The 13,356-nt window shown below is 38.9% G+C and overlaps 1 protein-coding gene across 1 annotated transcript in view; it reads left to right on the top strand.

The window, feature by feature from the left end:
* The first annotated feature begins 2,412 nt into the window (after nucleotides 1-2,412).
* TAF4B (TATA-box binding protein associated factor 4b) overlaps nucleotides 2,413-13,356 on the top strand; it is a 57,766-nt gene continuing 46,822 nt past the window's right edge. Inside the window, exons 1-6 of the mRNA XM_065752611.1 lie at nucleotides 2,413-2,426; nucleotides 4,154-4,302; nucleotides 5,029-5,136; nucleotides 9,135-9,302; nucleotides 9,407-9,532; nucleotides 11,622-11,711. Of these exons, the coding sequence (XP_065608683.1) occupies nucleotides 4,189-4,302; nucleotides 5,029-5,136; nucleotides 9,135-9,302; nucleotides 9,407-9,532; nucleotides 11,622-11,711 (606 nt within the window). The 5' untranslated portion in view covers nucleotides 2,413-2,426; nucleotides 4,154-4,188. The remainder of the gene's footprint in view (nucleotides 2,427-4,153; nucleotides 4,303-5,028; nucleotides 5,137-9,134; nucleotides 9,303-9,406; nucleotides 9,533-11,621; nucleotides 11,712-13,356) is intronic.

Raw genomic sequence — 13,356 nt, 5'->3', positions numbered from 1 at the left:
AGTGTGTATGTAGGGAGAAAAAGAATTACTTAAAGTAACTAGTTTTATTTTAAATGGCCTCACAATCAGGGTAAATAAGTAGTATTTCAAATGATGTTACTGGTGAATTCCTATTGAAACAGTTATAATTAATTGTAAAACGGTCTGCTAATTTGGGAGACATCAGAGCCTTCCCATAAAACGCACAAACAACTCTGGTAACTGCTCACTTACCTGTTCTGCCTGTGTTCTGAAAATAGGAACAGGCTTGCAACCCTGAAGGGATTGTGCCTTGGGCTGGTCATCAAAATGCATGAGAAGAATGTCTTCCTTCCCTCTTCTCTGAAGCTACTTCTGTAAAAGTATCAGTGTATGTGTCCTGTAAACATGTGAGTGCTGCCCAAAAGAGGGCACCTTTGGTGTTAGGAGGATACCTGGCAGGGTTCTGTAACTATGTTTGATATTTTGCTGAGAGGTTATGTCTAACTTTTAAAAAAATGTTGAATGTGCTGAGTGCTGTTGTCTGAAACTTTGTTTTCAACTCTTAAGAGATTTATTCCCTGTTGTTCATGTGGGGTTGCAGTGTACTGAGTGACTGCAAGACCTGGTCTGTGTGGTTTAGCAAAAATTGGTTACTTGTGAATGTGAAAAAAGCTCCTGATTAAGCAGTGTTCTTTTTCTCTCTCTCTGCTTTTATTTCTTGAGTGCGAAGACTGGATTCATGCACTTATCTCTTTGCTAGTTCTGATAGTTAACACCTTGGTGTCTGCATAGGTCTATAGTGAGCTTTCTGTTTCTACAGCTACATGCAGTGCGTGAGACTTTGAGTTCTGTGCAGTTTTCCTCTGGGAGAAGATATGTCTTCAGTCACTTCTTGGAACCTTTGTTGTTAACTTCAGCATTAGGTTGATTCTTCTGTTTCAAGGTGGAAGGGAAGTATCCAAAGGTTGTGGGTCTCTTTTGTGTGTTCGTTTGAAGCCATGGAAAAGCATAATTTGCCACAGCCACAAATGGAAACTCTTCTCAACGGCTTTCAAATTGTTTCAGATGATCCATTCATTGGTTTGCTGTCACTTCTCAACATTGGGTTGTAATTGTCTGAACAGTGTGTTTGAGGCTTTAAAGTGATGTCTTGTTACTTTTCATAACACAGATTGTAGTAATGGCAGTTTCAAATTTGTCTTCATTTATTTTCTTGTGCAAACCATTTATGGTACTACACCTGTAAGAACAGTTGTAGCAGGTTATCATCATGTTTGCTGTACTGGTTTTAGGGTTCTAATTTTGATAGTTGTTGTTGCAAAAAACTACAGTGTGAATTTGTCCAGTATATAGAAATTCTGCTGAATTGTACAAATAGAGCAGAATTTAAGTTTGTTTTAAGTGCAGAGGTTCCTGTTATGCCACAGAGGCCTAAGTGACTACACTGTAGTGGCCTTGGGTAACTGCTTCTATGGATGCTCTCACCCAGAATGAGCTTAAAGGTGTTTTTAATTGTTTTGATGAAACACAGATATCCTTTTTTTATACTAATTCTGCTACTAGGTAGAAAGCTGCCTTGTGTTTCAGTGCATGATCCTGTTGGAATACTTGATTGTCATGATGAAATAAGTTACTAGGAGCTGTCAGTATTTACGGTGCGGAGTGTTGGTATTGCTTTTTGTGTGCTCTTTTTTTTAATTGCTCAAGAATTTGCTTATAAACTGTATTATATTTGCATAAGCTTGCTGTCATTGCTTTTGTGTTAATTTCTTGTCAAGTGCTGCTGGGAGCACTCCCCATTGAGGTGACTGGAGGAAGGAATACTCTTCAGGCATGATTTTCATTTCTGGTGGAGCTTAACTGAAGCTTCACAACAGTTGTGTCAGAAACACCCAAATAACTGAGCTAACTGGTAATTATTCTAGTGTATGTAGTATGATTCAGAGATGTAGGATCTGTGCGTCTTGTCAGTTTTGCTTAAAAAAACAAAATGATAAAATACATCAAAACAAAGATCATAATACGTTCAAAATCTCGAAAAGGAGAGCTAGCACTCATGTTATTAAGTAAGCTGAGAAAGGGAGAACCTAAAACTAATAGAAATAATACTTCTGACCTAGTGCAGAGAGAAATGCTCTTGCTGTCAAAATGTGTGCATCATCAGCTTTCTCTCTTCCCCTGGAATCTGCGTAAACATGTGATGTGAACAAGGAGAAATGCACTTTTCTAACTGATGAGAAATTGCATGCTATGAATCACTGTTTAAATAAGATAGTGTGAAAAGAAAATTGAAAATCAGGTATGTCTTCTGTGATTCCAGGCATTCATGGATTAAATTAAAACATCCATCTGTACCGAAATGTAACTATAGTCAAGATTTCAGTGGAGCGGGAGAAAGCTGAGTTGTCAGATGAAGCAAGTGTTTGTCTGGATATGCAACTGTCTTGTGAACCTGCCCTGGCAAGGTTGGTTGAGAATGGGGGGAATCGTTCTAGATGCTGCTCTTGCAGTCTTAGTTTATGTGCCATTTAAGTAGCAATATATTGACTTTACAGAATTAGATGCAAAGTTTTTTGTTGCCTCGCAGTTTCATCCTATGCATTTGGATATGGAGGATGAAAAGCTGTTTCCAAGCATGTGGTTGTAGCTTCATGTTTATTGGCTTTTTGTTTTTGTGCTTGCTGCTTTAACCGTGCTGTTTATTTTAACTCAGACAAAAGCAATGTTTTAGGTTGTATTGCATGGTGTATTTTGACTTCTTTCAACAGGTAGTGAAAAGACCATTCTATAATGATACAGGATTACTATAAACCAGGAAATATAAGTGCGATAGAATATATGGGATTCTTTAGATATTGGCCAACCTGCAAGAAAATTCTCAGAATTACAGAGCTGTGGGAGATGGAAGGGATGGGATCAACCTCCACCCTGCTAAAGCAGGTTCCCTGGAGTTCTATGTAATCCTCAAATTAAAAAAAAAGAAGTTTAAATACTCTTATTTGTTTATCTAGCATTCATGTCTCCATTTCCTCCTTTTACGTGAAATGCCCTCATGTGCTGGGGTGTGTGAGCAACTACTGTGGGGCAATGGTGGTAGCTGCTGTTGATGGTAGAAGGAATTGATGTGCCAGCAAAAACAAGCTGCTCTGTAGCTCCTATGAAGGATCTGCAGCAGTCGAGGTCAGGAGTCCATCTGGCTTTTTGTAGTTGTGACCCTGACAGGAGGTTTGGATTTTCAAGAGTCCAACCCTGGTAAGGACTGACAGGGAGAAGGGGAGGCATTGGTAGCTGAATGGCTTCCAAATGCAGAGTGGATGGCACTGTGTTATGGTGTATGATTCTCCCTAGAGTACTTATAATTGAAAGCTTTAGTAAAAAATACTTCTGTTTGTTTAATTGTTGGTCATTATTGCTGACAGGCTGAGAGAAAGGTGGTAGACTCAGTCATGCTCTGCTGACGTTGCTGTAGACTTAAAAGGAAGAGTAAACACCAAAAAAAAAGTAGGAAAGTCTACTTTTTCACTGGAATCTTCCTTTTTGGCTGTAAGCAACCTTGACTGAATCCATAAATCTGAACGTTTTTGGACAGATCCTTGTCAGAGGGACATCTTCAAATAGCCTTAGCTTTCAGTGGGGACCACTGCCTTCTGTTTAAGGGGATGGTCTTGATGTAGGCAGGTGAACAGGTATTATTCATGCTCCAGTTTCCAGTACAGGCTTCCTCTAATGTGTGTCTTTACCTGTAAGCGTTCACCTAAGCGTTCAGAAAGTCAAAATGTGTAGAAGCAGTGAATTCTGATAGTGATGATGTGTTTTGCAGGCTGAAAAACTGTTCGAAGGGTGTTTACTATTAAAAAGTGTCTGTGCTGTGGGGGTGGAGGAATGTCGTCTTTTTTTTAATCCCAAATGTCTTGTGACTCTAATGATGGATTGATTTGCAATTTGTCATGTAAAATTTTGATATGACCATCCAGTCAAGTTTGTCACTTGACTTTAGGAGTTGTTTTCTGTCATAAAACAAAGAGTAAAACTACTAAAAGCTTTCAGCTCTTACTTATTGGGCAGCTGCTCCTTGGAGTAAAAAAAATATTACATTTTCTTATCAGTGCTGTCTAGCTATTTCTTACACAGAAGCATAGCAAAGTTACAATATCCTTTAATTTCTAACAGCCTGGATGTTTTTTTCCAACAGGAACTGTTCTTATCAGAAGCAGTAATGGCCAACTGATGCTAGTATCTCAACAAGCAATAGCACGAGCACAGCCTCAACCACAAAATAACACAAGTGTACAACTGTCCGTACCTACCAGCACACCTGCAGTCAGAATATGTGCTGTACAGGTAACTTCCCTCACAGGTTTAATTTGTATGTTAATGTGGTCATAACAGTGTTTGCTAATAAGCTGTTAAGGGTTAACTAAGCATGTGAATGTTTTCTGAGCAGCATGGTTGGTGTGTTTTGTACATAAACATCACTGTCCCTATCTTTTTCTAGCTGCTAGTTGTTACATTTGGTGTAGTACAACTAAACTCTCTGACAAGAAAGATGTTTTGTGGTGTTTTTCTTATTTTTTAAACCAGCTGCTACCTAAATGGTTACTGCTAGTATAACTGCAACTTTTTGGTCTTCTGATGGGATACTTCTCTGAAACAAAAGGGAACTGAGAACCTTTCTCTTGTTCCCAGGATATGTTCTTTCACATTCCCTAAACCCTGTTGACATTTTGCTTACAATTTTTGAAATGGAAAGTGAGAGTTGATCTAAAGAAGTGACATTACTTAATACTCCCAACATCTTCATCCTTTAACCATTTTATTTTGATTAGGTATTGTGGCCAACTGTCCCTGAATATGTTCTCACATACAAAGCTGGTAGGCTGATTGCTTTGTTGAAAAGTGTTCCAAGAATATGGGCTGTGTGAATATTACTTGTCTTGCTATTTTATGAGCAGATATGTTGGTTTATATCAAATAAGAATAAATACCGACTTCAGGATCTGTTTTGTCACTGGCTTGTCTGACAACTGTTCTCTGCATATGTATGAATACTATTTTTTTTTTCTTAAGAACTCTGGCACCCAGTTAATAAAGAAAGCAGTACCTACTCCCTTGAAAACACTGTCTCAAACGACAAATGCTGTGACTTCTACTGTTCAGTCACCTGCTGTTATACAGGTAGGTGGCAAGCTTCACTGTACAATGAAAGATGGAGATAACTGAAGAAACTGTAGGTGCATTCTTGTTATTTCTAACTCCAATCTGGTTTTCCCTAACCTGATAACTTTTGCTGTTAATTTAATTATGTTTCTGCCAGCATGTGTCAGATCATCTTCCCTCACTGCAGTAGAAAGCACTTGCACAATGGCAGTGAACAATGTGTAAAATAAATAGTCTGAAGGACCATTTCCAGTGTGCTGTGGCTGAGCTCCTCCAAGCTCCAGCTGAAGCTTTTACGGGGAATGGAGACTTCCTAATGCTTTTATGCTTGGGTTCTCTGATTACTTAAGGGGGAAAAAGTATACTTAAGATGATGGTGAGGGGAAAATGAGCTGTCTGTACCAGTCAAGTTTTTTTTTTTCAAGTTTAAGGTTTTTTTTTCCTTTTTCTCATTATAGGCTGACCAAAGGTCATAGCCGAAGACCTCTGTTCTCTGAGGGAAATAAGTGAATTTAGTAGACAGATTTCAAAGATATGACTGTAGATATACAATCATTGGGGAATGTTTTACTGTTTTTATACAGTGTTTTTTGTCTTGTTTCTCTTCAGTGGAGAGAAATGCTGTAGGACTGCTCTGATGAGACCATTGGTACTTTTAGAGTATGAGACTTACAGATCCAGTTCTTCCTCTATTCCAGGGGACCATGGCTCTGGATCTGCGTGTGTGCATGTATGATGAAAAGAAAGCTGCTTCTTTCTGTTCTGTTCTTCCTGTAGGCTGGAGCAGAAATCAGAGAGATTTTGCTTTTACTTGGCTCTTTTTTTGGAATTTTATTTTCGTGACCAAGAGCTTTGAGCTGACTGAACTGTGGTAGTTGACCAGGCGTTCAGAAAACAAGGAAAAGAAATCTAAGCTGGATATATGTTCTTGACCTTGAGTGTGTGAAAGATGGAGTGATAAGTTTGCTGACAGCAGTAGCTAACAGTCTGACTTACAGATTTGTCCTCCTGCTGTTCTTCTGTATTAGCAGCTGAAAACTACCCACAGCTCTGTCTGTGATCTTTTCTCTCTTCCTTCTCACCACAGGTGGATAATATTGGAATTGGAGGTGAAACCCAGAGACCTCCTGTAATACATTTTCTGTTTTACTTAGAATGGAACCAACGTATGCTTTGTGTCTGTCAAGAATAATAGTGGGTATTCCTGACCCATTTTTATTTTGTAATACTTGCTTGCAAACCATGTGTTTGTGATCTCTATATGGAGGTCTTTAGAATGTAAAAGCAGCAGTCATGTGCTGTACTACCCTTACACTGCAGGGAAGAAAGAGAGGTAAAAGATTTCTTCCATTAGATGGGTGAAGTTGCATACATCCTCACCATTTAATGTGAATAAATGTTGAAGGTCATCACGCTATTAACTAATTTTCATTTGCATTTGTCTTTGAAAAGATTCTTCTGTACTTTCTTGGTTCATCTTTAGTGTAATCAGTTCAACTTCAGGTCTTGTGAAGTGTTTATAGAGGTAGACAGTATTTTTGGCAAGAAAGTTTCTAGGAACTTGAATTTCTAGAAACTAGTGAGCATAGGACTTGATTTAGGCAGCAGGAGGGATGACTAGAAAAAGCTAATATTGCTGTTTTGTTTGGAATAGCTTTCTCAGAGTCTGTTTTGTGGAGTGTTGGAAAAACCTCAATATGAGTCCCTTTTACAGTACTGTAAATAAGTGCAGTATGGATAAACGCTGTCATGGGGCTACTTCAGTGTTTGCCCAAAGGTAAAGGTCTGACACAGGAGCCTGTATATAAGTTTGCAGGAACTGCCTTGGGGAAGGAAAGATGAAGAGCCCTTGAGTCTGGCTTCCTTGGTGGCAGTGTTGTTCAGCAGTCCTAAAAGAACTTGCTGGTGTTAGCATTGAATGATTTTTGAGTTGCAGAAAGGTGAACGTTGGTGTACAAGTATACCCTCACAAAAAGTGGGTGACAGTGGAGATGACATGATACTTGGCTTCATTGTGTCTCTTATCCTGTGCTAAGTATAACCTGGTATACACTGCTGTTCACAAAACTCTTGGTTGCTGACTCCAGGACTATTCTCCTCATCTACAAAGATAATACTTTGTTTTGACTCCTGAATGTTTGAGCTCAGAGGTTGTACAAAATACCTGCACTTTTAAACATTTTTTTCCCCTTCTTCCCAGATGGAATAACATAGTTGCAAAGTATCTAATTAGCATCATGCTGGGGCACTTTCATTTACATGCAGAGCACTTCTCTTGAAATGACTTCAAAATATGCAGGATTAATGCCATTTTTTTTGTGTATGTGTGTGTGAGATTGTTTCTCTGTTGCTCAAAGTGAGAATGAGAATTGTCAGTAGTGAAAAAAGGTTGAGGGCAGATGACAGAATTCCCATGTACTTGTCTTCCTGGGAAAAGGGTCCAGCAGATTTCCTGTTGTTCCCTCCCTCAGCTGATAAAATACTGTTCTGAACCTGATGTGTAAACACACTGGAATTTGCAAGAGAGCAGCTCCAGCAAACCTCATGTTTTCAGTTTTTAAAAGCCCAGGGCATTGCAGCTTGACAGTTCTGTACTTTGTCCCCTTCTGTCTTCCTCCCTTCCATCTGTTTGTGGGATTCTCATGCCCAGTTTGCCTCCCTGTGGTCTTAGAGCTGTTGAGCTTCATCCTTGGAAGAGGCAGTGGTGGTGGCAAAGATCCTGCAGAGAGCTATTAAAGTGTTACCAACGGTGGGAGCAGAGGCTGGAAAGCTTTCTGGTAGCTGCCTGTTTCTTTCATATCAAGCTGGCAGCATTTTGTGGGGAAAATTTAACAAAAGTGCCAGTGTTTTGCTCTAGCTTTTAGCATTTGCTCACTAATCTTCCCATCCTGAAAGATTTAAAAACATTTTGATATTCTACACGTGCTCTGTCTAGTTCTGTCAGTTTCTTTAGGTTTTTTTTAAATTGGTGATGAGGTAAGTTGGGCTCTTGCATTACCATTTTATGACTTACTGTTAATTAGCAATATAATTGCTGAATGAAATTGATGCTTAAATGTGTTAAGAGTCAGTGAAAGCAATTGTGTTGGACAGCGTGGGTTTTTATGGACAAAATGTTACTTGTGCTCTGTTGTATCAGAACAATGTGGTTGTTTGTTTTTATTTTTATTTTTCAAATTAAACCCGAAATAGAAATGTTCTTGTTTACTAGGTTTTCTTTGGCAACACTATTTTTCAGCCTAGTTTGCAAAGGAGAAAGGCATTTGTGTTTTGTTTCCTAAACCTTCATAACTCTCATGCTGATGGAGCTTCTGAATCTGTTGATAGATAAGGAGATTTGAAAAAGAGATCGAAGTCTCATACATGAGTTTTGACAGGGCTTTGTGTGTCTGGATGAACTTGAGACAGATTGACATGGGTGTCCATGAGGAAAAAACAGGAAGAACTTCTTAGGTGCTTTTGTGCAGCTGCTTTTTGCTGGTGCATCCTTTCAAAACGGCCATTTTTCATCTGGTGCCTGTGTGATATGAAACCTAAGGGATGTCCCAAATGGGGAGGAGCTGCCTAGGATGAGAGGAATACAAATTATCAACTGAAGTCTTCTTTATATTCACAGTCTTATCACTTAGCTTAGTATTACATTTATTAGTCTTAGACTGTAGGAGCCTGGCAAAGATTGAATTTTGGTTTTGAACTACGTGTTTTTTCACGACTGCTTTACCTTTTCTTTCACTTGAAGTTACAGGCAGTTCCTTTAATATTGGTAAGCTTTTGTGCTTCTCTACCACCCCGCTGACTTAAAGACAGGATAGCTATGAAGGTTCTGTGACTTAAATAGATTCTGAAAGGAAAAAAATCCAAACTTGTAAAAACAAAGATAGGTTTTGTTCATTTATGTTTTAAATAGTAATCTTGAGTCGAGGAGGAAGGATACTACTTAATATGCTAGCAGAGTATAGCTAGTGTTTGTTGTGTTAGTCTTTGGTTTAAAAAGTGTTAATTTTTTTTCTTTTCAGCCAGCAGCTGCAGCAGCTAGTGTTACAGCAGTTACTGCTGTAAAGCCTTTGAGTACTGGAACACCTGTAAAACTTCCAGTTACAGGACCACCTGCACAATCCATCTCCCAAAAGGCAGTCTCTGTGAAAGCAGAGGGCACAACAGTAGCACAGACCAGCACTTCTTCAGTAAGGAAAAAAAGTTTTTAATTAAAAATTAACATTCTCTACATTCAGCAGAGGTTGGAGAGCCAACTTGACATCTAACAGTCTTCTCTTTATTTCCACCATAGGAGATGCTAGAGAATGTGAAGAAATGCAAGAATTTCCTTGCTACGCTAATAAAATTGGCATCTAGTAGTGGACCTCAAGCCACTGAGATGGGGCAGAATGTGAAGAATCTGGTGCAAAATCTATTGGTAGGACTATTTTTTAAGCAAAGTCTGTCATTTGTATATTGATTTTAATGTTGACTTTATACTTTTGTTCCTTCTCTTTCTACTTGTATTGGTGTGTTGTTTTTTAAACAGATCAAGAGTTGGATTTGCATCAGAATATATCATATCCTTCAAAGTATTACATTATAAATGCATTTTAATTGGATTCCATATGGTAATTTCTCCTCTCATTCCTGTTTCATTTTATGCACGTAGGTAACTGTGACAACAGGAAGTTTGTTTTTATGTAGTTTTTGTGTCAGAGCTGTTCTATGTTAGTGTAGTTTTAAGTCCTTGGTAGCATGAGTTATACTATGGTGGTTGTAGTGCAATGCTGAGTCTGTATTCCTGTTTTACTCTGGGACTGAACTGAGTTGCACGTTGATGGTGAAGCTCTATTGAAATGAGTGAAATTACCTATGTCTTTAAGATAGTGAGATGGAGAAAATAATCTGATGGCTTGCCAGCCTATCTCCTTGTCTTGTGCTGTACTCCAGCATAACTGGACTTTCTTGGTAATGGTTTCTTTTCCTACTCCTTTTCTTGTCTTCTGTTTCTTGCTGCTGCTGTTTTGTTGTTCCACTTTAGCAGAAGGATACGTGCTGGTAGAGTGAGATGGCTTTACTAGTCACACAGAAGGAATTTCTTAGTCTAGAAAAACATGGTGTAGAAAGAGATGCAATTTCAAAGAACAGATTGCTTTAAGATGCAGCCTTGCAAAAATCTTTGGTTTCCCTTCTCCCGCTGCATTTTTTTTGTCCCTGCTGGACTGTACACTATGTTTCCATTGGAGCGTACCAGAATTAATCCTTGTTGTGCTTACAGTGCTTTTTTAAAAGAACAGTAATTACCAGCCATTAATAAATTGTTCAACTGTGCATTTGTTTGCTTTTTGCAGTATTTTTAAATGCTGTTTTTCTGTTACTCAGGACGTATATGGTGTGAATGCAAAATAAATTAATGTTTCATATGCATGAGGGAAACACATAAGCAGCAGCTGTGAAGTAAAGTGGTCCTTAAGGCAGCATTTCATGGAATGAGTGTCAAGCACCTTAATATACAGTGAGACATGGTGTACCAGATCCTTGAAATTGTATCAATGGGACCTCAGTGACCTGTATCCACAGCCAGACAGGCAGCAGATCCAGTGGCAAAAAGTGAGGTGCTTGAAGTTCTGTTCTTTGAATATGTGGTCCTTAAGCCCTCTGCTCTGATCACATAGCTCCTTGAAAAAGTTGTTCTGTGGGAGGATAGAGGTGAAAGGCATAACTTATGTGCTGATCAAGAGGTTGGCACAAGGGCCTCTCTGTCTTCTGTACCCTCCTGAAAGGAGGGAAGGGTCTCACCTGGCAGGGTGAGCAGTAGCCACCTGTCTGAGGCTGCATACCACTTCGTCTGGGTTGCTGGGGCACTGATGTATAAGGGGATCTCAGGTGTCTGCTGCAGCTTCCTAACCTTCTGAAGCCACTGAAATAGGTGTTCATGGTGGGGAGTAGCCAAGAACACTGAGCCAGAGGACTATTGCCCTAACAGAATGCAGAAGTGATGTTCTGATGTTTCTCTTTCTTCAGAAAGAAAGCATTAAGCATTCTGCTTTAGTGAGCATTAGACTGGAATCATTTTACAGAAGCTATTGAGTTGTCTTTTGTCTCCGTTCTATATAAATTTTGATCCTTATGCAGATAAACTCCCTTAATAGTAATAAGTACCCCTGATGGGTTTTACATATTTCTGCATAAAAGATGCACTCAAAAGGATTGATGTTACTTATAAGTTTGTTTCTTTTTGTTCACTTTAGTGAATGTTTGAACAGATATCCTCATGTGTATTAACAGATACAGTGTCTGTAGGTGAACAAGAGAACTTAATTTTCTTGTAATTATACAACTTAATACTTGTATCTAGATTGTAATGTCATTCTATTCTAAATTATATGTCCTTTAAACATACAGAAGGAAAAAAGCATTTGAGTACTGAAATTGAACAACATCATGATAATGTAATACACCTGAAAAGGAAAAAAAAAGATTCATATGTGTGAATTACTGTTGTAATTATATTTTCCTTCTAGGAAGCAAAAATTGAACCAGAAGAATTTACAAAGAAACTGTACATAGAGCTCAAGTCTTCTCCACAGCCGTATTTAGTACCTTTTCTCAAGGTAAGTGCATGATTGTGGATAAGGTATTTACTGGGGGGGAGGGGAAGAGCAGAAAAGATAGTTTTCATTATTTCCTCCAATCAATTGAGGAAATGGTGTTTAGCCTGGCTAATGCTGTGTGACTGCTGCATTTGGAAAGACAGAGGTTTGTGTGGGGGATTTCAGAGTTCGGCTGTATTCTCAGACTGGAGAGTAATTACTCTCCAGTAACTACTGGAGACAAATCTTTTGGAAGCTGCTACAGCTACAGTAGAGCAGTTACACTAAGATAACCTTTTACTTTCTCAGCAAAGCTGTAGCTGTTTTGAATTCTAATATAGAAGAGTGACAACAGAAGTTGTTTTGTAGTAACAAGCTTAAACAACCTGCATAACACTTCTTGTCTGCTGGCTTGTGTTTGACTGCAGGCAGGTTTTGTTTTTGTTTTTAACAAAAAAAGTTCTCCTTTCTCCAGAAAGTTTCAGATAGGGCTGCTGCAACTTAGGTTATCCCCAGTTCATTTCTCTGTCTCCATTCAAGCAAATAATTGCATAAATAAGAAAATGCTTTCTACTACTATGTGCCTACTGTACTTTTAATCATATGGTAGAATTTATTGACAAAACAAAAATGAACATCTTTGTCATATAATAACCACTAATTCCCAGCAAACTTGAAAAACTTGTTTATATTTACTTAATGGCAGTGTACACAGTATTCTCAGAACTGCCAGATCTGTACTTCCTTGACATTCAGTGTAGACACAATGGAGAATCAAGGAAGAATAGTTTGGTAGTAAAGATGGGAGAGAGGTTTGCTGAACTTTGCCTCCTTTCTTTATATTTGACAGTACATTAAACAATGATCAGGTAATGTTGCTTCAGGTATCTAGTGCTGATCTGTTCAGATATGGGATGAATGTTTCTGTTACAATGGCAGCCTTCAAATGCTTTGCTAGTAAGTTTGCTAGACTATAAGACTACAGTCTCCAAGTAGGAGCTGTGGAAGCTAGTAGAGCTGTTGGAAGGAGTTCAGAAAAAGGCTGTGAATATTATCAGAGCTGGAGCACCACTCCTTGGAAGAAAGGCTGATGGAGCTGGGTTTGTTCATTCTGGAGAAGAGAGGGCTCCTGGAAGGCCTCTTTATGGCCTTCCAGTACTGAAAGAGAGTTTATGAACAGGAAGAAGACTGACTTATTATATAGGTAGATGGTGACAGGAAAAGGGGGGGATTGCTTTAATTAAAAGAGGGGACATTCAGATTAGATTTTAGACAGAAATGCTTTTCTCAGAGAGCAGAGAGGTGCTGGCACAGCTGCCCAGAGAAGCTGTGGTGCCCCTATCCCTGGAGGTACTCATGGCCAGGTTGGATGGGGCACTGGGCAGCTGAGCTGCTGTGTGGCAGCCCTGCCCACAGCAAGGTGGGGGAACTGGTTGGGCTTTAAAGTCCCTTCCAACCTAAGTCAATCTTGATTCTCTGCTAGATTTGATACAAATCATTGCTATTTGGCTTTTTTTTTCAATTTTGTTTAAATTGCTGGTGTTTTTCAAATGCCCTTTCAAATAAATCTAGATGGGGGGAAGGCAGGTATTCCTGCACCCTGTTTGCATTATTATGATATGTGTGTTTCAGAGTTTTTCCATGTTACTTTGTAGATAACGTGTGC

The sequence above is a fragment of the Cyrtonyx montezumae genome, unplaced genomic scaffold (assembly GCF_038088225.1).
Source record: "Cyrtonyx montezumae isolate F1298 unplaced genomic scaffold, pur_monq_1.0 scaffold_8, whole genome shotgun sequence".
Lineage (NCBI taxonomy): Eukaryota > Metazoa > Chordata > Aves > Galliformes > Odontophoridae > Cyrtonyx > Cyrtonyx montezumae.
This window is presented reverse-complemented; position numbering and strand designations above follow the sequence as displayed.